Source organism: Ursus arctos, chromosome X (assembly GCF_023065955.2).
Source record: "Ursus arctos isolate Adak ecotype North America chromosome X, UrsArc2.0, whole genome shotgun sequence".
Taxonomy (NCBI): Eukaryota; Metazoa; Chordata; class Mammalia; order Carnivora; family Ursidae; genus Ursus; species Ursus arctos.
The window spans coordinates 32,021,027-32,047,087 of NC_079873.1; the positions used below are offsets into that span (position 1 = coordinate 32,021,027).

Below are 26,061 nucleotides of genomic sequence, written 5' to 3' on the forward strand. Positions count from 1 at the left end.
GGAAACACGCCGCTGATGCCACAAGACACAACCACAACAGGGCGGATTGGAGGGAAATGACGGTGGCAGAGCACGTGTAGCCCCCTCCCCCAAGACCCTCATTATCCCATAACTTACGTCAGACATAGAGGGTCTGCAAGCACCGTGGTCAATACTCCTGTTAAGAACAACCCCAGCTCTGTGGTGCTGTGCTTAGTTATAAAGAGAGCCAAAAATATCTATACCCCTAAACCGAAAACTCCTCAGGTCAGAGAAGTGGCCTTGTTAAAAAAGGAGAGCCTCAGAGCCCACTTCAGCCGGTTCTTATGTCATGTTAACTCAGCCCCGATGAGCCAGCTCTCTGACAAGCTACCAAAGCCGGGGAAGAAATGAGCCACGAGGGCCATCCTGATTTGTTTCTCATTATCTTGGCAGAAGAGAGTAGTGCCGACTGCAAAGGGAGTCTGTCGTTCTAGCACTTCTCACTAGATAGGGTAAGTGAAAGCAAGCCAGTGAAAGACTCTGCTCGATAAGGCCCCCTCAGAGGTTGAGAGGTGTCTTCAGGAAGATCAAAACATTTCATCTGTGAAGTGTAATGCTCCCTTGTCCTTTTCTTAGGTGTGAGCAATGGGAAGAGTGTGGATTGGATGGACTCTCAGGGGGAGGAGCAACGTCTATGGCAGAAGATGGCGGACAATCCTGGGACTCCCGTCGAGGGTGTACTCATGCTCCGGGCCAGCATGGGGAAGTGTAGGCTCTGAAGGTACCAGTGTCCAAAGTGAGGCCTCCAGGCACTGTCTGGCTGCCGTTTCATCCCAGTATCGGTCTTGGGACCTGGGATTCTGCTTCCCTGCCATTTCTCCCCTGAGGGTATTGGGACACGTGGGGAGAGATGTCAGCGTTATGAACATTTAGGGCCCTGCCGAGTGTCTAAAAGAGCATGTACCTCTATGTGTCCAGGGCCAGGGCCTTTTTGATTGGCTGATAGAAAGCGTGGCACACTGTCCTGTCAACAGGCAAACTGCAATGATTCACAGGCTTTATACCATAAGGGAAATGGTACAAGCTTCTTTGAAACTACTGTTGAAATTTGGACTCCCTAAACTTTTTCTGTTAATGAGTTCTTTTGCATTTCCTAAAATGGTTTGAGGGATAAAGGGGCCACTCATAATGTAGATCACTTGAAGAGTAAGAAGGGACACTGACTACCTTTTCTCACCCTGGGAATTCCCATAATCCAAAAAAAAAAGGCCTTGTGGAGATGGCTGCTTGGACAGGGGATGGCCCTGTTATTGTAACAAACTTGTGGATTTACCAGGTGAGTCTTCAGGATGAACGGACAGGTTTTTCTATGGTGACTGTATAATTTGTGATCTCTATCAGCCCACTTTTGAGAGTGAAGAGAACTAAATCTTTCTACCCGAATAACAGATGTAAACCAGGATCGATCTGGGAAAATTGAGATGTGGTGTCACCCTAGGCATGACCTAGCAATCAGAGAGCTCCACTGTAAACATTTTTTTTATAAAATATTTGAAGCCACTAACTACGAGGGAATAAGAACTAATGTACATGTTGAGCCCCTGCTTGTGTCACACCTACTGATATCCCGTTGGCCAAAGGAGTCATATGGCCAAGCGTCAAATCAAGAGGCAGGGAAATACACTCCGCTCACAGTGAAGCCCCGGCAAGGGTAAGGATGCAAGGAGGGAAGAAGAGTCCTGGCCAGTAGTTCAATCTACTGTACCTTCTGTTACCTGGGATTTCAGATTAGCTACCCAACTTAGGTGTAAAGGCGGTTGAAGCTGAAAGGTACCTCAGACCTGGTTCCTCATTTTGCATAATCCAAATCTGAAGGCCCAAGAGAGCTGAAATGACTTGCCCAAGATCATATAGAAGCTATGACTGTATCCAGACTTAAATCCAGGGTATGATTATCGGCCAGTATTCTTTCCACTGTAACCTTTGGCATAATCTTATGCTTATCAGGGTGGACGAGAGGACACAGATGAAGGAAGGTGGAGCAGAGTCAGATTATTTCAGTATAAAGTACTGAAGTTCTTTCTACTGAAGTACTGAACTCCTTCTGGAGTTCTAGTCTAGCCCCTCAGCTCATTTTTTCACTTGAATTCATATAAAATCTTCGAAAGGATAGAAACTGAATTTTAGTGCTAAGAAAGCTAGAATCATCTTCAGGCTTATTCAAGCTAATTTTTCCATATTCTGAATTTCTTCTTGAATTTTAGAAACTGAATTAAGAATATATTTAGCATTATTCTTGGGAATAAGCAGTCCGTTTTCACTATTATTCAAAACTGGGCTAGTTCTCCAACATTGAAGTTATTGGTCTAGCATAGTTTAGTACATATGGAACATTCTTTTTTAAGCTCAACACTCATATCCCTATGCCACTCTTCTTAGAAACAAAAACTGTTAAGATCATCACTACTTCCTATATTGGAAAAATTGTCTTCAGACTTGATCTGACTCATTCTGTCTTCGGTGACATTTTTAGGGCACACGAGAGGGTGATGCTGGTGAAGTCTGGAGACCTCTCCAATGTAAACAAAATAAAGTAGTACAGTCTCTAATAATAAAAGTGGCAAAATAATAAATTCCAAAATTTATAGCTTGACCTCTAGATGAGCGTAAACTCTATGTGTTCAGACCTTTGCCACTTTTAGAGCAATTCTCTGTATTATGGCTTCATAAAATCCTGTATCTAACTGGGTATTTCCATAAGGCAAAAACCCAGGTATGCAGAAGTCCTGTGGTGTTGCTCTCAGAAAGAAAGGGCAAGTTGATCTTCAGGTCACTCTGTTTTACTAAGTATTGTGTAGAAGTACAAATATTTTAAAATATAGGTAATATCTGTGAATGGCACAAAATTTCAATAGTTCAAAATTGTGAAAAGCCTACCTTCTTTCTCTTCCATAGCAGAAATGATTGATAGCCTCATTCTTATGGCTAGAGGGTATTACGTTATAGGGATATAGCAAATTTGTTTAACCACGCCTATCAAATGCCACCTTAAATATGGTTAACTCCGCTATCTACATTTGGTGGCTTTTCTGAGCAAACTTTTCTTTCAAACACCAGCACTTTCACATTCAAAATGAGACATGTGTATTATGCAGCCATTCCACTTTTGAGTATTTATCCTACAGAGACAGATACAGATGTGAGAAATGAGCACGTATGAAGTATTTATTGCAAAAGCTAGGAAACGATGCAATGGTCCGTCGGTAGAGGCCTGCTGTGATATCATATATGCCTACTTTCTGTGTTTCATTAGTTGCTCCCTCTGCTTCTCTGCTAAAGATCGTTCAGTGATAAACACTGGACTCTTCAGTGCTTGATCTTTCTTTCCTCCTCTCTTCATACACCCTCTCAGGCGTTATCATGTACGGTGCCTCTGTGGTTTTATATACTCACATCTCCAGCCCAGACTGTTCCTCTCAGCCCCACACCCAGAGCCAACTGCCTATGTGACATATCCACCAGGATAGCTCATGTTTTCAACACAGTCAGGACTGAACTCTTCATTCCAGCCCTCCCCTTGTACCCATTTCTATCTACTTCAGCACACCCTGTCTCAGGACCTCGTACCGTCATCTAGCCGGTCACTGTAAGTATTAGAGTTACAACCCAAGACTATTCACCCCACCCTGTCTCAGCACAGATGAAAGCACAGCGGGTGCTCTCCAGCCCAGCTCTCTGTGTCACCTTCTCAGAAGAGACTGTGGCCTTGCCTGGAGCGTCCTCCTCCTTGTTTGGAGATCTCAGCCCTCAGTTTTCCCTCAGCTGAATCAGACAAGTTGTAAAGGGACATGGGCAAGCTTTAAAGCCTGCCTTTATCCATTCAGTTGGTCAACAGCACTTGCAGGACACGTGGAAGATGATTTATCAGCTCTCATTTCATTCACATTGTCACTGTAACTGGGATCATCAGGGTGTAGATATCCAGGTCACAAAAATGCCAAAAACAAAGATATTTTGATGGGACTTCATATTCCTGGCCTCTTTTTTCCTTAATAAACTTATACAAATCTATGACCAATAATCATTAAGTACCTAAGTAAATAATGGATGAATTCAGCCCACCTGATTCACAGCAATATTAGTCTCATCATCACCTGCTACCCTAAGTTTCCTATTTGGTGGGGGAGGAGAAAGCTATGGAAGAAATAAGGACAAATCCCACTTTTAGAAACAAAGGAGATCAAAATATCAAGTCATCCCAGAAGTACCACAGAGTAAAAGCCTATGGCATTGGGGACTGTGATCAATGTTTATTTTTGCTCCATGTAGCTATTTCACGTCAAACTGACCATTGCCCTTAGAAGCTGGCAGAAGGGCTTTCCTTCCACAATGGCACCATTTTTGGCCTCTGAAATTAAGGAAAACAAATAGGAGGAGGAAATCTGCCCAGGCAACACTATCACAAAAATTGGATCTGGCAAAGTTTGAACAATGGCCATGGAAACTGGGCCACATCAAGGATTCCAAAGGATTGTCTGAATCATCTGGAATGTGAATTTAATACATTGATTCCACAGCATTGCTCCAAACCTACTGAACAAAATCTCCAGGAATGTCCATCATTTTTATCAAGATTCTTGGGTGATTCTAATACAAATGGATCACAGTTTGAGAAACAATGCATTAGAGGACAAAATAACTCTACTGTATTATTTGGACTAACTCTGTGTCATGATGGCAGATTGGATTTGGCTAACCTGGACGTTGTTCATTGCAAGGCATCATGGGGAGGAGGAAGGAGCCTAACCATGGACTCAGATGATATTAATTCAAGTCTTGACTACTTACCAGCTACATGACCTCGGTCAAGTCAATTATCCAATCTAGGCCTTGATCTGTTTGCCTATAAAATAGAAATAACTGGGCTAGCTTGGAGTTACTGAAGACATGAAATTAAGTAATATATGTAAATATGCTTTGTAAATTTTAACGCACTGTGGGGGGAAAATGTCATTGATGAGCTAGTTACAGCACTCTGTGATTCATAATCTCTTAGGCCCTTCTTTTCCTGAATGCTTCATTAGGACTTAATTATTCTATGTACAATGAGGTGGTTTCCAGTGTACAGCAGAGATACAAGAAAGAAAAAAAAAACCCTTATTTTGTGCTACGTTACCCATTGTGGGTGATAGTAATTTATTTTTAGGCTGGAATTTCCTGCTTCATCTGACTAGATAATAAATATTTCAAAATGTGGTTTTTTTGATGGAGAGAAAAACTGTGGTCCATTTTTTGTTAATAGGTTGTGGAATCTGCAAGCAAACCATGTTGCCACACTTTTCCTTAACACCCTCTTCCATTGTGAGGACCATCTCTTTCCGTGGCCCATTGCCTGTCCTTTGTGCCAGGGAGATCACGCCTGCCTTCCTCCCAGGGATGTGGTTCAGGATCATGATTTTTATTTGCAGAAGGAAATGTACCATGCTGTTGAAACAGTTTCCATAGAAACACAAACTATTGTTGTCATTATGAGGAATGCATAGCATTTCAAAGATTAGCAGTTATACCTCATTCACCTCGCCAGAAGTTATCAAACTATTCTGGTAGAGGGTTCCTTTCCTATTTGGAAAAGGGAAGTAGAATATATAGTTAGTATTGCCTGTAAATGACAGAACACTCATATAGGGCAGTAGATCATATCTTTCTCTTTAGTATTTCAGCACAAAAGGAGACTTATCTCTGCTTTCCTTTTTCCTTGGTGGAGGCAAAAACCAATAGAGCAAGCAAATAAAATATTATTATAGTTAAAGCAAAAGTTTAAATCATTGGCATTTGTGAGGGAAAAAATGGTCTCCTTCTAGAAGGGCAGGGAACTAGATATGTGTTTGAATCTAAATATTGTAGTTTCATCCCTTTATCGTTAGATCTGCTTACTTTGGGGAAGGAATCTGATTGCTCCTTCCATGCATTTTTTTCTGCTTAGCCAAAGGTTCCTTTTGTCTTAAGAAAGTTGAAACTTGTTTGTGCAAATCCATGAGAAGGGATGAGTCCCAACTATACAACTTTTAAATCTCTCTCATTTGGACACAAGGAAGGGAGGGAGCCATTCCAGTACAAGGCAGTTTATGTCCACCATGAATGGTTCTTTTCTCTCGCTTCCCCATGTTCATTATTCATAAATGGACATTTTTGAAGAGAGATCACTGGCTTTCAGTTGACGTGAATAAATAGATGTCTAGGCTGTCCTGAATCTTTTTGCTTTTGACCTGCCTCATCACCGCCAATTAATCCTTCCTCCTTAATTCCTAAATATCTTCTTACATTGTCCCTCTGACTGAAGGGGTGTATATAGGAACCTTCGGAGATGCCCAGAAGGCTTTTGTTCCATATGGATTAATGGAAATATTGTTAATTTTCACCTTTTTCCTTTCACCTCCAAACCCAGCTCCGTCAGAGTCATAGGCTTGCAAAGCGTCTGAATGCACAAAGCCCGTTTGCGGGTTGGGTGGGGACTGCCCTGGCTACTTCCCAGGGTGCCAAGCGATAAGGGGCACTAACCGTCCCGGAAAAGGTAATGAGGTGGTGAACTTCTCTAAGGAAGAGTAGGGTATTAGCAGGAAGAAATTATGTCTGTTTCAGTAGATAAGCGAGGAGGAGACCCCCTGCCTGAAGAGCAATTCGTGTTTGATAAATTCTAAGAAAGGTCTGTTTGGAGGCATGGCTTTTGTTTTGTTGAATAGGGAATGCAATTTGGGCCAGATGTGACTTGCTAAGGATGTAGGAAGGGGGGGGGCATTACCTCCATTGGGGGTTTCCTTTGTACCCCTTCCACCCGGCAGGTGTTCTCAAATATTATACAGATATTTAAACAACCTCTCAGGGGGGGCACCACATCGTCAGGGCAAGAATTGGCCCAACTGAATGCACTAGATCCCCGTTCCTAGATTGAGTGTGGTTGTCACAAGCAGGTTGGGTTTGTGTTTTGTTTTTGTTTTTTTTGTTGTTGTTGTTTTTTGTTTTGTTTTGTTTTGTTCCCCTGGGCCTGAAGATGAGTCAAAGAGTTTAGCAGGCTGGAGAAGGAAGACACAGCTTCAGTATCCTAAGAACAGCTAAAGATCGTTGGGTCCCTGGGACACTGAAAACAGGGGCTCTCCTGGGGAAGAAAAAAGAGGGTTAACTTTACAAACTGCCAAAGCCTGGGTCCCCTACCTGCGAGTCTGTTCATTTCTGCTTTGTCCCTGGCACCCACCTGCTTTGGCTGTCCATTTACTCTTCTCAACTCCTGCTCAGATAGGAAGTTGATCTCTTCGTTTGCTTTTAAATCTGTAGATTGTATTAAGCCTAGCAGTATTAGGTTTACAGAAAAAGTGAGCAGAAAGTACAGAGAGTTCCCATATACCAGTGCCCCTCCCCTGCAAGTTTCTCCTCTGACGAACGCCGGGGTGGGATACGTTTATTGCAATCGATGAATCAGTTTTGGTATATCGTTATTAATTACAGTTCATAGTTTATATTAGGGTTCCTTCTTGGTGTCTTACAGTTCTGTGGGTTTTGACAAAATATCGTGTATCTGCAATTTCAGAATAGTTTCGGCGCCGTAGAAATCCGTTGTGCTCCAACCTGTAGCAACCGCTCATCTTTTTACCGTCTCTGTAGTGTCTTGTCCGTTTCTCAGAATGTCATAGAGTTGAAATCATGTGATATGTGGCCTTTTCTGACTTGCTTGTTTCGCTTATTGATGCATTTAAGGTTTCTCCTTGGCTTTTTCTGCCTTGATAGTTCATTTGTTTTTCTTTCTTTTTTTAATTGTAGCAAGAGCACTCAACGTGAGATCGACCCTCTTAACACGGTTTTAGGTTTACAATACAGTGTCTTTGTTTTCAAATAGAGAGGAAAGGATGGAAAACTCTAGGAAACAATAACGAGTTTTCAAATCCCCTGGAGATGATGAGAGGGCTGCATTCATTTTACTGATTTTCTTGGTTCCATAGATGGCTCTAAACAACTGTTCCTATTTACTTGTCTTGCCTTGTTCAGTGCCAAATCAGTAACAATACTTAAATGTGTAACATGCCTACTTTTAAGCTGCTGCATGGAACATGTACCCCAAACCAAAGCTTTGTGCCACCCTGTACTTGCTGCAAAGTTTGATGTCTTTTTCATTAAATTCGCTTTCCTAATATCTCTAATGTGTTCTATTGCAAGTTATTCCCAAGTACTCGAAGATGGCTTGTATATCCTTGAGGACTGATGGTATGTTACCCGTGCCTCCTCTTTTTATACTTATTTGTCTTTGGAGAAAAGCACATTTGCTGAATTGACACACGCAGATGGAGCGAGTGGCTGGGTTTTGTTTCTCAGGCGAGGATGATGTCGAACACAACTCTTCTCGGTGCTCCGCTGCTGAATCTGACCAGCGGTGCGGGTCTTGCTCCCTTAGCTTCCTGTAGATTGTCTGAACCCTGACACCGGAGCTCCCTCTGCACGCCCCTGCATGAATCACAGGTAGTGATGAGGGAAAGGTTCCGAAGCGATGCACCTTGAGCACCTATTATTATGTATCGGGTGCTTTTCCAAATTGTTCTGTGCTTTGCTCCTTTGGTTTTCAGTTGAGTTTGGCCAACTGGAGCCAATAGTGGAGATGAGAGGACAAGAGGAGAGAAAGTTCAGGGTGTTCATTCCCCATACTCCCTCCCTGCGCGGCTGAAGGCTGTTAGAGGCTGTGTTCTTCTGCCACAGCTCCTCTTAGGTGGTCTGTCCCAAATATGTACAGTTCTGTCTGGGTTCTGCCGATCACTCCCTCCCCTTACCCTTCAAGCCCAGGGTGGTGGATATCCTCTGATGCTGCTGGCTTTGAAGTGCTGCAGTAGCCCTCCCTGAGTTCCTTTACCATGCCCACACCGTTATAATCTTTTCGTTATGTCCCCTTCAATTCCCATTTGAGTCTGCTGTTTCCCACCAGGACGTTGACTAAAAAGGATGTCCTCGATTGTAAGACACTCCCCACTTCAGAGATGAAAAAATGTGCATCTTAGAATCAATGAACTATGCTAGTTGTGATGTCCCTGGTGAATGAATGAATCATTGAATGATTAGCATTCATAGTGCAGCTCGTCTCAAAGACAGATACGGTATAGTGGTATGACAGATGGTGTGTTCAGAATAAACCGGAAAAACCAGAGTCAACACTGATTCTTCCTAAGTACTTAGATGCTCTTTCTCAGTCTTGAGATGGATAGTCAATGAGAAGGTCACGGCCTTGCCCAGGATTCCCAGTTGTTACCCCAGGGCTAGAACATTAACATACTATGTAGTCATTCCATTTCTCAGAAGTGAGGTAGCTCTAAAGCGGAGGCTACCGATGTGGGTACTGTTGTTGTCGTTTGTGACCCGACGTGAACTGAGTTCAGAGCTTTCTACAAGAAGACGATGGCCCACAAGTCTGGAAACACATCCAGTCCCTCCGGAGTTGCAGTTAGCTCACGTCCACTGCGCTGGGTAACAACTGGCGTATATTTTGGCCAAGCCTATTTTTAATAGACAGCCTTATTTACAGCGTCAGACCTTACTTAGTCTAGGCTGCTAGTCTAGAATTCCTCAGTCCTTTGGCTCAACTCCTGATTGGACCTGCATAGGCTGTCTTATTACAGAAATCTAGCAAAGACCGAGTCTAGTCGGGCGAGTATAAGAGCTGTGCCTTTGGAAAAGTCTACTGTGTTTCCTTTCCCTAATTTGTAATTGTCCCCGTAGAGACGAAGGACCAAGTGTCTCACCCCTGGTTCTCCTCTAGAGCAGTGCTACTCAGAGCACTGGTCCGTAATAAAATGAGGAGCTCTGCTGAGAAGGTTTTGCTGTCAAAAAATCTGAGCCAAACCAAATGACGCATTTACCGACACTGCGCATTTACATTCTGGGGCCAGCTCCCTATCTCTTCGCGAACCAGTAGCAAATGGTCCAGGAAACAGCAGCCAGTAGAACTACACTTCGAGAAGCATCACTTTAGAGGGCCCTGGAACTCAGTCCCTTCCCAGGACCATCTCCTAAAATGGCTGCCACTTGTCGAGAAATGAAAGCACTCTTCTTGTTCCAATATTCCAAGAAAGGGGTGGCTCCTCTCATCAAGCCTTGGACTCCATGCTTAGTCTCAGAGGGCCTCAGAAACCCACTTAATCGCCTGCCCAAGAGTCAAATGGAATTCCATGAAACTAAGAGACACACTGGAAGATACTCAGAAGGATTCAGATTTGAACTGTGACCTGACAGGTGACAGCATTTCAGTTCCATTTGAAGTCAGCTTGTTAGTCTCAGAACACTGGTGCCTAAGTACAGCACCATCCTGCTGGAAAACTCGTTCCTTCTGTTGGGGAGACAGACAGGTGAAACAAAAGATCCAGATTCTGGGCACAGAGATCAAATGTCACCCAAGCTCTGATGCAGCCATAGAACAAACAGGAAAACAAATCCTAGAGCTGAGCATCTTCAGAAATGACACCATAATAGACACGCTTCTTCACTCTGCACATTTGCCAATGAAATTGGTTCTGATTAACAAAGCTGGATGCCTTTGCGTCCTCCCTATGCTTTTATTCCTAAGGAGAAACCAGTGCTACCTTTTACGTGAGTCAGGCATAATTCTCCCTTTGCAGTGCGTACCGTAGACATCGGCCAGAGGCAGGGAAGCAGTGACTTTGGTAACAATGTTTCTATCGCTGATTATACCAACATCCTTCTCACCTCATCCAAAGCAGTAGTTCTCATCCCTGGCTGCCCATGCGAATCCCCTCGGAGACTTTAAGAATCCCCCAGGCAAATTACATCATCATCTCTGGGGATGGCACCAAGGCATCAGTATTTTTTAAAGCTCCCCAAGTAATGCTAGTGTGCATCCAAGGTCAAGAAGGACTAACAGAAAGGATATCGGGAGAACTCGTGGGCCAAGCGTGTGGTGTTCGCAGGTCCTGCGGGAAAAAAAAAAAAAAAACATGCCCCTTACCTTAGGGCACTAAGCTAAGAAGAACCTTCCAGTGTTTCTTCTGTTACTTTGAGGCTCAAATTTAATGTTGTTAAAAAGCAAGTAAAGCTGGAAGGAAATGAAATATTTGGGACTTTGGGGGAAGATTAAATGAAATAGCGCGTGTGCAGTGTTAGAGTTTGGATTCTTTTTTTATTATTATTATATTGTGTTAGTAGAGTTTGGATTCTTGAGGGGCCAAAAGAGTCCACTCATCCCTGCTCTTAATTTCTGATTAATTTAGTGAAGGATATAGAATTTATTGAAAGAAAGATAGCTGCAGAAAACAGGAAGACATGCAACACATTTGAAGGGACTTCCCCTTGTCTACAAGGCACACAGGTACCAGGAACACTCTGCATGAGTCCTGTCAGAGTTAAGAAAAGAGCCAGATTTTTGGTACGCTTCCACTCCTTTCTACTCAAGCTCATGTCACCGTTCCAGAATTCTGTCACATCCAGAAACATCCATGCGCTTCTGTTGAGGGAAGTAGTTCACAGTGTGTGGTCTGCAGACCCCTGGGTGTCCTAAAACCTTTTCAAGGGGTCAGCAAGGTCAAAGTGATGTTCCTTACTTGCTTTTCTCACTGTGCTGACATTTGCACCAATGGTCCAGAAGCACGGTGAATAAAACTGCAGGCACTGTAGCATGAATCAAAGCAATGTGTTTCTTTGCCTTTATGCACTCATTGTAAATACATAGGATAACACTTTGAAGAAAATCCTTCATGAAGCAGTAAAAATTATTAGCATTATTAAATCTTACCTTCATATACATGTTTTTGATTTTTTTGTGCATGCCAAAGTACAAGGGTTGTCACAAGGAAAAGCATCTGTGCCTTTGAGCTGCAAATTGAACTGGCTGCATTTTTCACCATTTTTCACCATTTCATTATTTTAAAGAATGAATAACAGATAAACCATAGTTAGTCTTGAGGATTGGGCGGACAGTTTCTCAAAAATGAACAAAGTGAGCTTGTCACTTCAAGAAAAACCACTGACAGTATTTATTGACAATTATAAAATTTGAGCTTTGATGTGGAAATTTGAATTTTGAAAAACTTGTATACACCTTTGTGAGTGTGACAGCTTCCCAATGCTGAGAGACTTTTCTGATAAGATTGATGATGGCCTTAACTAATGTGAATTTTTTTTTTGATATTGTTGAACAAATTAAAACGACCTTTGGAAGGTGTGCCTGACTCAGTGAACCAGTATTTTCTAAACGACCAATGTACAAGTCAGAAAATCATGCATGGGTAAAAGATCCATTCAAAGTGCAAGATAGACCAGTGGACTCAAGCAATAGAGTATAGAAGCTTTTCCATATTGACGTTAATCTTTAAGGAACTACTACTTACTGAGTTTTGGTGAAAGGTCAAAGAAAAGCATCCAGTTACATAAATAAGCTATTAAAATACTCCCCTCTTGTCCAAATATATATCTCTGTGAAACCAGATTTTCTTTATATGCTTCAGTCAAAACAATATATTGATACTACAGCAGACCGAATGGAAAAGTATATATGAGAATCTAGCTGTCTGCTTTCATGGAAAACTTTGAAAACACTTGTAATAATGTAAAATAATGCCACTTACCTCACTTTTGTTTTGAGAAGCATATTTAATTTTCTAAAAAATATATCTATGTTGACATATGAGGTTATTATTTTTTCTAAGTGAATTAGAATACAGTTTTTTAAAATTTGTTTTAGCCTCCTATTGAGTTATACTTGATATATAATGCCAAGAATGCTATAATTTTTTATACCCATATTATTTTTGAGGTATAACTGGCATTGTTTCAAGTGTACAACACTATTCAATATTTGTATATATTGCAAAATGATCACAATGTCTTTTTAACATCTGTCACCATATATGGTTAGAAAAATCTTTTTCTTGTGATGAAAACTTGTAAGATTTACTCTCTTAGCCACTCTCAAATATGGAATGCAGTATTGTTAACTCTAATTGCCATGGTGTACAGTAATCCCAGCGACTTATTTTATATATAGAAGTTTCTACCATTTGATCCCTTTCGCCCATCTCACCCACCCCCAATCCCCCACCCCCAACAACCACCAATGTGTGCTTTGTCACACACTTATACACACAGATACATTTTCTTCATCCATTAATGGACATTTAGATTGTTTCCATATCTTGACTATTGTAAATAATGCAGGGAATGTGGAGGTGCTTATATCTGCTTGAGAGAGTGATTTTGTTTTCTTTGGGTAAGTACCCAGAAGTGGAATTGCTGGATCACATATTAGTTCTATTTTTAATTTTCTAAGGAACCTCTATACTGTTTTCCACAGTGGCTGCACCAGTTTGCATTCCCACCAACAGTGCGTGAGGGTTCCTTTTTCTCTACATCCTCGTCAACACTTTTATTTCTTGTCTTTCTAATTCTAGCTATTCTGACAGATGTGAGATCTCCTTGGGATTGGGATTTGGATTTCCCTGATGATGAGTGGTACCAAGCATCTTTTCACATACCTGTTGGCCATCTATAGGTCTTCTTTGGGAAAATTTCTGTTCAGATCTTCCACTCATTTTTCTTAAATTCAATTAGCCAACATATAGTACATCATTAGTTTTTGGTGTAGTCATTTTTTAATTGGATTGTTTGGGGTTTTTGCTTTTGAGTTGTATGCGTTCTATATATATTTTGGCTACTAACCCCTTTTTAGCTATATGGTTTGCAAATGTCTTCTCCCATTTAGTAGGTTGCCTTTTTATTTTAAAAATGATTTCCTTTGCTGTGTAAAAAGCTCTTCGTGTGATGTAGTCCCACTTGTTTATTTTTGCTTTTGTTGCTATTACTTTTGGAATCAGATCCAAGGAATCCTCTCCAAGACTAATGTCAGGGAGCTTACTGCCTATGTTTTCTTCTAGGAGTTTTATGGTTTTTGTCTTACATTCAAGTCTTTAATCCATTTTGAGTTAATTTTTATGTATGGCATAAGATAGTGGTCCAGTCTCAGTCTCTTGCATATGGCTGTCCAGTTTTCCAAACACCATTTATTAAAGAGATTATCCTTTCCCCATTGTATATTCTTGACTCCTTTGTCATAAATTAATTGACCATACATGTGTGGGTTTATTTAGGGACTGTCTATTCTGTTCCATTTATCTGTGTGTCTGTTTTTATGCTAATACCATGCTGTTTTGATTATTATAGCTTTGTAATACAGTTTGAAATCAGGGAACATGGTGCTTCAGCTTTGTTCTACTTTCTTAAGATTGGTTTGACTATTTGGGGTTTTTTGTGGTTCCACACAAATTTTAGGATTGTTTGTTCTATTTCCATGAAAAATGCCATTGGAATTTGGATAAGGATTACATTGAATTTGTAGATTGCTTTGCATTATATGGACATTTTAACAATATTAATTCTTCCAATCCATGAGTATGGAATACCTTTCCATTTATTTTTGTCCTCCTTCAATTTCTTTCCTCGTTGTCTTATAGTTTTCAGTGAACAGGTGTTTCACCTCCTTAGTTAAATTTATTCTTAAGTATTTTATTGTTTTTTAAAGGTATTTTATTCTTTTTTATGCAATTATAAATGAGATTTTTTTCCTTTTTAGTTTTAATTTATAACACAGTGAAATATTGGTAGATATCACACACATAAACTAAAGTGCTTTGGAGTCTCCCAAGGTTTGAGAACTGCTAGTTTAAGGGAGTGCTTCCCATAGAGGCTGGCCTCATTTTTGTTCTTGCAGACACAGCTAAATTACCAGTTTATCATCCTGATTTTGTGGAAGCTTGGTTTTAGAATTTGTGGAGCAGGTCTGTTTGGTTTATCTTAGTCCAGAGGCCGAGTCTGTACTTCTGGGTTTTCCAGCAAAGCCTCAGCTATTCAGTGAGCCTCTGTAACATGACTCAATCTCAGGTACTGACCCGCTGCTGCCTGCTGAGCTCTTTTACCTTCAACTGTTCTTCTCCCACCTGGAGTTTTTGGAGCTTTACTGTGCACATGCACAACTCAGGGGTCAGTTAAAGATTTGAGGTAAATTTATCTGCAGATCCAGAGCCTCCTTCACTATGCCTTCTCCTCTCTCCCATGTTTCCTCAGTTTCCAGCCTCCGTAGCCACCCCATCTCTGTCCTCTGAATTTTCAGCCCAATGAAGCTATAGCCTTCCGCTTGAGTTCTCTGTCTGGTTCGTCACACAAATGGAAGGGGCTTCAGAGGAAAAGCCAACTAAATGTGGAGCTCATTCAATGTGTTTCCATTCTTTCAGGGTCATATCTTCTCCATTATTTGCCTGCTTTTGATTGAGTTCCAGTGAATTCAAAGCACCTTTTTCTATGTTTTTACAGAGTTATACTTATCAGCAGGAGAGTTAGGATGTGAGCTATTATGCTGCTAACTGATGTGGAATTCCTGTCTCCTCCCATCTTTGAACCAAGATCAGCAAGGCTATGTCCTCATCTGTGGGGAGACAACAGAGTCCATAGCAGGTCCTTGAAAATATGTTCTCCACCTATGCAGTATTCTAGAAACTCTTATTTCCCCATAATCCACACACTGCCAGCACTTTCACTATCAGTCCTTTCCCCCTTTTCCCCCCAGATATCAAATAGTTTTAGGTTCATGGTATAATTTATTTTTATTTTTAATTTGAAATAATTTCAAACTTAGAGAAAAGTTGCATTAAAAGTTAAGAATTCCCAGGGCACCTGGATGGCTCAGTCACTTAAGCATCTAACTTTTGATTTCAGCTCCGGTCATGATCTCAGGGTCATGAGATTGAGACCTGCATCAGGCTCCATGCTGGGCCAGCGTGGAGCCTGCATAAGATTCTTTTTCTCCCTCTCCCTCTGCCCTTTTCCCCCTTTTCATGCTCACTCTCTCTCTCTCTTAAAAAAAAAAAAGTAAAGAATTCTCAAATACTTGTTACCCAGATTCACTAATTATTAACATTTTGCTACATTTGATTTTTAAAAAATTTTTTTATTTGAGTATATTGGTCTTTTTAATTTTAACCACTCAAGGGATATTTTTTCGTGGTTTTCATTTTTCATTACCCTGATGACAAAAGATGCTCAACATCTTTTCTTATGCTTATTGGCTTTTCATATGTCTTCTCATGAACTGTCTGATCAAATCTTTTGCTCATTTTTGTTGTTGTTTGTATTTTTTAATTGATTTGCAGGGATTCCTTATCTTTTTAAGAAATATTATCTCAGTTACCTCCGAAGGCATTCCTATGTTCTGACAACAGCAAGCTGTCTCCGGCTCCCTTCTGCGTTCTCCTGCCCCACACGTGGAACTAACGATTCTCTAGGAAATCCTGTTAGCTTCTTGTGGGACTCGTGATGATTCCTGTGTAAACTCTTCCAGACCCCAGGCCGGGAAGAGCCAAGTCCCGCACCTACCATAGTTGAGGGCCGGACCTGGCTCTTCCTGTCTTGGAGTCTAGGACAGTTACCTAGCGATCACCATGAGGGTCCGTGCTGCCACCAAAGCAGGAGTGCTGTGCAAATGGGCACCTCAGAGCCTGCCAGGTTTACCCGTGCCTTTTATGTTTATAATCCTTTAGTTACAAGCATGAGACATCTCACCAATCTTCTAACGAGTCTTCTGTTGTTGACGTCTCATTCTCATACTGCTCTGAGTGTACCTCAGCCGAGCTCTCTCCCAGACCTTTCTGTGATGCCTTCTGGACCACTGCCCCCCCCCCCCCGCCACACACACATATTTCATAGTAAAATAACCTTCCTGTACCTTTGGTATCTTTTCAAGATAATCCTAAGTAAATCCTGACTTTCTTTTGCATCACTTTTCATAGCTGATAAGTGTTTTCTCCCATACTCCAGTATCTCTTGTTTGAAGGATAGTATCGATATCCTCCTAATTCCTGCTGTCCTTCTTTTGTTTTTATTTAAATTCATTTAGCCAACATACAGCATACATCATTAGTTTCAGATGTAGTGTTAAATAAATTATCAGTTGCATATAACACCCAGTGCTCATCACATCACATGCCCCCCTTAATGCCCATCACCCAGATACCCCATCCTCCCCCCCACCTTCCCTCCAGCAACCTTCAGTTGTGTCTTGGAGTTAAGAGTCTCTTGTGGTTTTTCTCCCTCTCTGATGACTTCCCATCCAGTTTTCCCTCCCTTCCCCTATGATCCTCTGTGCTGTATCTTATATTCCACATATGAGTGAAACCATATGATTGCCTTTCTCTGATTGACTTACTTTGCTCAGCCTAATCCCCTCCAGTTCCATACACATCAGTGTAAATGATAGGTATTCATCCTTTCTGATGGCTAATATTCCAGTGTGTGTGTGTGTGTGTGTGTGTGTGTGTGTGTGTGTGTCACATCTTTATCCGTTCATCTCTCAATGGGCATCTGGGCTCTTTCTCTGGATCTGCAGATAAATTTGTCTCAAATCTTGGACCCCTGAGCTGTGCGTGTGCACAATAAAGTTCCAAAAAGTCCAGGTGGGAAAAGAACAGTTGAAGGTAAAAAAGCTCAACAGGCATCTTGGTGTCCCCAGGAGCTGAAGCTTTGCTGCCCTCTATGATCAGTAAGCTTGGTGAGAGCCGGTTGTTCGTGCTGGTCTTCTGGGGGAGGGGCCTGTTGTGCTGATCTCTGGGGTGCTTGCCCTGGTGGAAACGGGCCTCCAGTGCGCCGAGGCCGGGCTTGGTGTAAGTGGCTCCGGACTCCACTAGGTGGAGCTGTCTTGCTCTCTGAAGGCTTTCAGCCCTGATTTTGGAGGGGGGGGCGAGGGATCAGTAGGGCCCTGCCCTACTCTCTAGCCCTGGAGCTGGAAGTTCACGCCCCCACTCTTCAGTGAGGCCTCACAGAAAAGCAGTCAATCACGCTGGTCTCCCTGGCTTCTGTCAGAACTGTGTTCATCTAGCCTGTGACCAGGTGTTTTTATCTCAAGCGCGCCACTGAATTCCAAAACTCCAAATTTCACGGACTCCTGTGCGCTGGTCCTCCAGGAGGGAGGGGAGTCTCGCCACACTTGTGCCTTCTGCTGGGCTCCTGCTGGGAGAGCGGTCACCCACCAGGCAGCTGGTCACAGTTTATGGCAACACAGCAGAAAGCGGGTGCCTGGACTCGCTGTCTTGAGCCAGCTTCCGCGCTCCCAGGCCTGGAAACGCTGCTGCACTCCGGCACCCCGGTTCTTCTAACCTCTGGAATCTCGAGACCATGCTCCTAGGATTCTGCCCTGCTTTGCCACCCGAGCACCTTTAAGCCAGGGGCATCCCCACTGTAGCGGACTTCCAGAAGTTCCCATTTTGCACTCCGCTGCCTAGAATACTTCGCAGTAGCCTCCTTAAGCGGGCTCCCTCGCTCTGCCGCATCCCCAGCTATACCCACTGGATTCCGTCTCCTTACCTCCCACCTTCGAATGCTGGTCACTTTTCTACGTGGAGACCGGCAGCATTTGTTTTCTCATCTCTCGGATTGATTTCTCAGGTGTTCAGAATGATTTGATAACTAGTTGTATTCAAGGGATGAGACCAATTTAGGGTCCCCCCTACTCCTCTACCATCTTAACTCCCCACTCCTCTGTTTCTTCTTCTTCGGAAGACTGTGTTTCTAGAAATTTATCCATTTCTTCTGGGTTGTCCAATTTGTTAGCATATAAGTTTTTATATTTTCTTTTAATGGATAATGTATCCATCATGTGTATGGGGTGTAAAAGTCTCCTATTACTGTGTAACTTTCACTTTCTCCCTTTATGTCTATTAATATCTGCTTTATGTATTTAGGTGCTCCTATATTTGGTGCATAGATATTTGCAATTGTATCCTTTTGATTGATCCCTTTATCATTATGTAATGCCCTTCTTGCTTGCTTGCTACAGTCTGTTTTAAAGTCTTTTTTGTGGGATATAAGTATTGCTACCTCAATGTTTTTTTTTGCTTCCACTTGCCTATCTTTTTCCGTCCCTTCACTTTTAGTCTGTACGTGTCTTGAGGTCTGCTGGAACTCTCTTGTAGGCAGCATATAGATGGGTCTGGTTTTCTATTTATTCAGTCGTCCTGTTTCTTTTGACCGGAGCATTGAGTCCGTCTACATTTGAAGTAATTATTGATAAGTATACACTTATTGCCATTTTTGAAAATTTTCCTCTGGTCGTTTTTGTAGTTCTTTTCTGTTCCTTTCTTCTTTTGATCTCTTCCCTTGTGATTTAATGGCTTTCTTTAGTGTTATGCATGGATTTAATTTTGTGTGTGTATTTACTATAGGGTTTTGATTGGTGGTTACCGTGGGGTTCCCATCTAACATCCTATGTGTATATTGAATTGATGGTCACTTAAGTTTGAACACAATCTAAAAATACTATTTACTTCCCTCTCCATGTTTTCTGTATATATACCTTTTTGTGTATCACTTGACTAATTTTTGTAGATATAATTGATTTTACTACTTTGTGTTTTAACCTCCATACTATTTATAAGTGATTAATCTGCCTTTTCTATCTGATTGCTTTTACCTGTGAAATTTTTTCCTTTTATACTTTTCATACTTCTAGGTATGGCCTTTTCTTTCCACTGAAAGAATTCGCCTCACATTTCTTGTAAGCCTAGTTTAGTGTTGATGAAGTCTTTTAATTTTGCTTGTCTGGGAAACTTTCTCCTTCCGTTCTAAATGATAGCTTTGAGGGCTAGACTATTCTTGGTTGTAGGTTTTTTTCATCACTTTGAAGATATCATGCCATTCCTTTCTGGCCTGCAAAGTTTTTTGCTGAAAAATCATCTGACAGCCTTAGGGGATTTCTTTTGTATGTAATTGTCTTCTCTTGCTGCTTTTGAATCTTTATCATTACTTCTGCCATTTTAATTATTATTAAAGGACCAACTTGTGGTCATCTTCCTAGGGACTCTCTATGCTTCCTGGACCTGGATGTCTGTTTTCTTCTCCAGATTAGGGAAGTTTTCAGCTATTATTTCTTCAAATGAATGTTCTGACTCTCTTCTTCTTCTGGGACCCCTATAATGTGAACGTTGGGACATTTGGTGATGTCACAGAGTCCCCTTAACCTATTCTAATTTTTTCCCCCATTTTCCAGATTGCTGATCCATTTTTTTTTTTTTTGCATTCTTTCATTTGCTATTGATTCCCTCTAGTGTGTTTTTCATTACACTTATTGAATTCTCCAGCTCTGGCTGGTTCTTTTTTAAATTTAATATCTCTTAGAGTTCTTAGCACATCCACTCTTTTCTCCAGTCCAGTGAGTATCTTTATGACCATTATTTGGAATTTATTATCAGACATATTATCCATTTTATCTGTTTTATTCTTTTACTGTGATTTTGTCTTGTTCTTTCATTTGGGACACATTCCTCTGTCTCCACGTTTTCGCCAACTCTGTGTCTCTGCGTATTTGGAAGGTCAGCCCTGTCTCCTGGTCTTCACAGTAGTGGCCTTGTGTAAAAGGTCCCGTGGTGCCCTGTAACGCAATCCTGCCTGGTCACCACATTCAGGCACTGCAGGAGTGTCCCAGGTCATCTGTGGGCACCCTCCTCCTGTGGCGAGCCATGATTGCCTCCAGCCCAGCCGTCTGCAATAACCTGCTTTGCCTGCTCTGAATGCATTGGGCGGGGCTGCTCCCTGTGCTGTTGAGAGGTCTGGCTGCCGTCACTACAGGCTCCTTCGTGGTCAAGGACGGTAGTCAGCCTAGCTGTCTGCAGTTAGCCTTTCTGCTACAGCTGCAGGTGCACCAAAGGGCGGGGCGTGCTCCACGGAACAGACAGCTGAAAGTCTGGCTGCTGGAGCCGTGAGTGTGCTGGTGGGGTAGCAGCAATCACGTTGGAGGGGTGCCAGTCCTGGCCAGGGCTGCCTGCCAAGTGAGGCAGGGTGGGAGTCACTTTGGGGGCAGGCAGCTTGAATGGGGGGGGCGTTGCACAGGAGAGGGCCAAGGGAGGAAGCATGCTGTGCTAAGAAGAGAGATGGACAGTGTCAGAAGTGGCTCCCATGAGCATCCGGCTGTCAAGGCTGGGGAAGAGCAAGAAGAATGGCGCCCACCAGTACTTTTGTTCCGAGAGGAATCTCCTGCAGATCTCTGCTCCTCTGACAAGGTTAGTTGGTAAACCACCTTCATGTATACCCCAGGCGCTTATCAAACTGTTGCTTCTGTGCTGTGGCTTGGGCCATTATTGAGTATGCTGGTTCTTTAAGGGCAGGAACTTGGTTTCCTATCACCCTTGGGCTCTTCCAGAGTTAAGCCCCAATAGTTTCCAGAGCCAGATGTTATGGGGACTTGTGTTCCCGGTGCCAGGGGTACCTGGTGTGGGGTCTGATGGTCTCGCTCCTCCCTGTTTGTGATGTTGTGCCAGGGGTCTGATTCCCAACCGTCTTGCCACTCCCCTGACCTTTGTTGATATGGCTGCTATGACGAGCTGTAGAAGATCTGTTCCACCAGTCTTCAGGTAATCATCAGAGTACGTTACATACGTGTACTTGATGCCTCGCTGTGCCCATGGGGTAAGGTGAGCTCAGGATCCTTCTACGCTACCTTCCAAATGTCTCTGTATTTTGATTCAACTGGTTCGTAGTGAGGGAGCTTTCTCTTTTTGCCAGAAAGTAGTGCTACAGCAAAAGGTCTTGCTTTCTCCCATGGGACCTGCCTTGCTGCTAAGGTTTTGAGTGTACCCATTAAAAAGCTGTTGGGAATAAAAAGGTGGGGTAAGTGTGTGTTTGTTTAGCACTTGGGTGTGGACTGGTAGGACTATCTTCAAGTAGAGGGTCCCACAACCTGGACCTCCCTCAACAGGGTGATGACCCCTCTGTCTTTGCTGATCTCTCTGACCTTTGACTCGTAACAGTGGTCCACTGGGGAAAAAGAAAAGGGGAGAATTGGTGCTTCCTCTGGTTTTAGCTTCTTGTTTATGCTATCAGGGTTAGGGATTAAAGGCTTATTACCTCTTTAATTTTTGGCTTGTTGCTGTAATCAACTGCTCCACCACCTGAAAGCACAGCTCTCCCAGCTCAGCTGAGCTCTCCCTGACAAAAGTCATCACATCTTTCCAGTCCTAAAGCCACTGAGCAAGTATGGCTTGTGCTTAAAACACAAAACGAGTTTTGCTCCAAAATATTTTATTTTATTAATATAAGTTTTATATAAAAAAACAAAATAGAAGTTATGTGTTACACTGAATAACACGTTGAAAGCATGTGTATGGTTGTGGTTTCTAATTTCTCTACAAAATTAACCAGCCGTGATGGAATAGAGTGCAGATCATAGTCACCATTTTGGGGGGTACAGTTCAAAGTACAAAAAGCATCATGGTAATTTTTAAGTAAGTGCAAAGAAAGCTCATATTAAAATAGACTTTTAAAATTACAAATAAAAATCTGTACATCAAGGATATTTTTCTGGCCTTTCCGCGTGCATAGCACTCCGTAGAACGAGAGGAGGACCTGCCAAGAGAGGAGCCGTCACATCAGGTGTTACAGGCCTGGCCCATTTCAGCTTGCAGGACCATCTCCTCTTTCCGCAAGGGGAAAGTATCGATGAGGTTGAAGAGGGCCACGGGCATCACCAGGGAGACATAGCGCTCCTTGTCCATGCCGTGCTTATCCACTAGCACCATGCTGAAGGAATAGAGTGGGATTCGCAGCAACAACCTAGGGCAGACAAAGAGAGGACTGTCAGACCTGACCCCCAAGGGCTCTGTTGGACCAACCAGAGCGCTATAGTGACGCTGTGTGCAAAGAAGGGCTTACTACCGCGGACTTACTCATCTAAGGACCCTCGCTACTCACAGTATGGTGCTTGGACTCACAGCATCACTGGAGAAGCCCATGGTCCATCCCAAACCTGCTGAATTAGGATCTGAATTATTAGCGAGATGCCCAAGTGACTGGTATGCCCATGAAAGGTTCAGTAGCACCGCTTTACAATGGTCAGGAAGACTCTGGGCCTGCCCTGGTGCGCTACGGGCCAACAGTTACTACAAGGTACGTACAACAGTACTGACAGATTTTTTGCATTAAATTGGAGTCAACCCACTTCACAGACTAGGTCTGCATAACCGTGTACATACGAGAACTAGGTCCATGGTTAACAGGGGTGATTCTGCCTTCTAGGGAATATCTGGCTGTGTCTGAACACATTTTTCGTTGGCACAGTGACGTGGTACTTCTAGCCTCTAGTGAGACGGGGATGCTGCTTCAGGTGTTAGAATCCACAGGAAAGCCTCCCCCCAACAAAGAATTAGCCAGCCCCAAATGTCAGTAGTACTGAGGTTGAAAAACCCTGGACTAGGTGAAGCTTCCAAACATTGTAGTTCTGGACCATTCTGGCTTAGTAGCCAGCTCAGGATTGCACAGTTAGAGGAGATTAAACTTGGTCTACACTCTAGGTATATTAACTTAATTATCATTTGTACCTCAAACGATTCCCCCCAAAGTGATTTTTTTTCTACTCTACCCCCCTAGAACTTATATTGTGTAAAATGATTTTTATATCAATAGAAACCTATTTAGATGAAATAAGCCAGAGAAAGCAAACAAGCTGATCAGCTGAGCCCACTGAAAAAATAAGCCCAGTCTCGTCTCGATTTTACTTATGAATTTACTTCTCTAGAAGTTATGTGTAAGGCAGAATATATACTGCTCTCTGTATTTAAAGTGAAATATTTTTCCTCCCACAAAAGGATCAAGGGAAAAATATTCACGACTCAAACTCCAAATTCTATACTTGCTTTTCCCTTTTAAGAGCGTTTCAGGGAAGATGGGAATAATTTATATTTTATCTCCGTGGGAGGCTAAATGGCTAATCCACTGCTAGTGACTAGAAGGAAAAGAAAGACAACATTTAAATGCCTCTGCCAGGTCTCGTGAGATGGGAAGCTCAGGAGGAGGTGACTGAGAAGCACGTTAATGGAGTGCGTGCAGACAATGGAGTGAGTCAAAATGGAGAGAAACCGCTCTGCATCTTTAAAAAGACGAGTATTTAGGTTTTTCTGGGGGAGAGGGGGATGTCCAGGGCAGAAGGATCCCAGAAAACAAGCGTAGAAAAGAAAGCTGGTCTGGAGGGAGGAGAAGGCCAAGGGATGTTGTGGCGGCTGGGGCCTGTGGGAAAGGGCAGCCAACGAGGAACGGGAACAGCTGCTGTTCCAGTGCTTCTGAGGCTAGGATGGAAGCTGCCCATGGTGCCACCATCGGCTGCCACACACATTCCTCCTCTGAGCCTTGCGCCTTGATTGACAGAATATAAAGAAGAAACACGACCACGGGGAGGAATAAGTGTTCAGGTCAGCAGGCTATCAACAGTCACTGGAATGTACCCCACCATGGCCAAGAGACCACAGAAATCTTGGCGACAGATGATGGGACACCCCACAAGTTGGGTGGTGCCAGCAGTGTGCAGGAGTTACATAAACGCCTGTCATCAGACTGGAATGAGCTCTTCCTGGAGAATCTTCTAGAAAACTCTGTAGCGTTTTCTCTACAGATAGATGGTGGTGTTCCGTTTCAAGGTTGCAATGGAAGAAGATCCAGAATTCCCCTCCTCCCGTGTACACAGCAAATTTCCAACTACCTATGGAATAATTTTCTCTGAGAAAAACCTGAGACCAGGCAGAGGGGCTGCTGCACACCCGGAAATGAGAAAAAAGCCACATCCAAGCAGGTACACAAAGCTGAGACACAATCTCAGCAAAAAATCCACACACCCAGCACGGTGACACCCATCGGGAGGGAACTGAAAACCTGGAGCTTCTCCCTGAGGCTCAGAGTATTTCCACCCCACTTGGGGAACCTTGTCTTTTGAGATCTGCACATAAGAGCTTCCCCCAAAAGTCTAGCTTTGAAAACCAATAGGGCTGAAGCACACGAGACACGCAGGTGTGTGGTAAACTGAGAAATGGTGCTTACAGGGCTCAACATGCAAACTCACCCCGAAGAGCAACCCAGAAGCAGCCATTTGAAAAGCACCGGACATGAGGTGAAAGAGCCTCCTTTGATCATTTTTAAGAGTGTGACTGCGGGCGGGGGCATGAGGGAGAGTCTCCAGGGAGAGAAGGGTGGGTACCATTTTCACATTTCTCTGTTGCTAAAGCCAGTGGAAGCCATCGCTCTTATTTTACTTTCGGCCTTTGGGCTACTTCTGTACACTCCAGCCGGTAGGTGCCATCTTTGTGCTCTCCTGCCTTCTAAAGCCCGTGGGCACGGTCTCGCTCCCTCCATCCAGCTCCCCCACTGCCTCTGTCCCTCTCCATCCATTCCTTGCTCCCTGTCGTGCACACTCAGGCTCTCCTGCTCTCAGTCTGCCCCTCATGCTCGCCTTCCCTCCAGGTCTGTCCATCTGTCACTCCCCAGCTTTCACACGCACTCCATCTCTGTCCCCCTCATCTCCTCGCCATCTGTCCTTTGCACACTTGTTCCCCATTTCTCTCTCCCTTTCCCTCTCCTTCTCTCTGCATGTGTGGCCATCTCTTGCTTTGTCTGTGTGTCTCTCCTTTGCTCCATCCGCCTCTCTCCCTTTTATCCTTCTCTTTCTCTCCCTCTGTCTCTTTGTGTTGGTGCGTCTTTCTACCTCTCTCCCCCTGTGTAGGTCTTGGTCTTTCTCTGTCTCTCTGTCCCAGCTTCCCCCTACCCCTCTCTATATCCCTCTCACCCCATGTCTGTCTCTCTCCTTTTCCTCTTTCCCTCTAAACATCTCCTTATGACTTTTTGGGTCTTGGTCTCTCCGTGTCTCTCTCTCCTTCACTCTGTCCCCCTGTCTCTCTCTCTATCCCTTTTTCAGTGAGAATCATCCTTTGCACTCCCCCTTTGCTTCACTCAAGCTGGTGGGCCCCATCTTCACACTCTCCATCTGCTTCCCTACAGCTCACTAGTATATTCCAGAAAGGCATGTACACCTTTTCGGGCTCCCTGATACTCGCTGGTGATGCTGCCAGGACACGTCTACATCATCTGGCTCTTGGGCCAGTGTTGCTTACACCTGCAGGTCCTACAAGACAGTAACCAACAGGACAACGTTCAACAGCTACCACCCTCAGGAGACAGCAATTAGTTCAGACCCAGGAGTTCAGTCTTTCTGTGAAAGAGGCCCGTTAGCTTATCATCATAGCTACAGTGTGAGGGGCGGGCTTC

General features: G+C 43.3%; 2 protein-coding genes across 4 annotated transcripts in view; one reads left to right on the plus strand and one right to left on the minus strand.

Annotated features, from left to right (window-relative positions):
- The window catches only part of SYTL5 (synaptotagmin like 5), a 104,487-nt gene extending 102,243 nt beyond the window's left edge, over positions 1-2,244 (plus strand). For both annotated transcript variants that reach the window (XM_057310641.1, XM_026513291.3), the window contains exon 16: positions 598-2,244. In XM_057310641.1, the coding sequence (XP_057166624.1) occupies positions 598-740 (143 nt within the window). In that variant the 3' untranslated portion in view covers positions 741-2,244. The remainder of the gene's footprint in view (positions 1-597) is intronic.
- A 19,795-nt stretch (positions 2,245-22,039) lies between these two features.
- SRPX (sushi repeat containing protein X-linked) overlaps positions 22,040-26,061 on the minus strand; it is a 113,789-nt gene continuing 109,767 nt past the window's right edge. For both annotated transcript variants that reach the window (XM_026513294.4, XM_026513295.4), the window contains one exon: positions 22,040-22,587. In XM_026513294.4, coding sequence (XP_026369079.1) covers positions 22,404-22,587 — 184 coding nt within the window. In that variant the 3' untranslated portion in view covers positions 22,040-22,403. The remainder of the gene's footprint in view (positions 22,588-26,061) is intronic.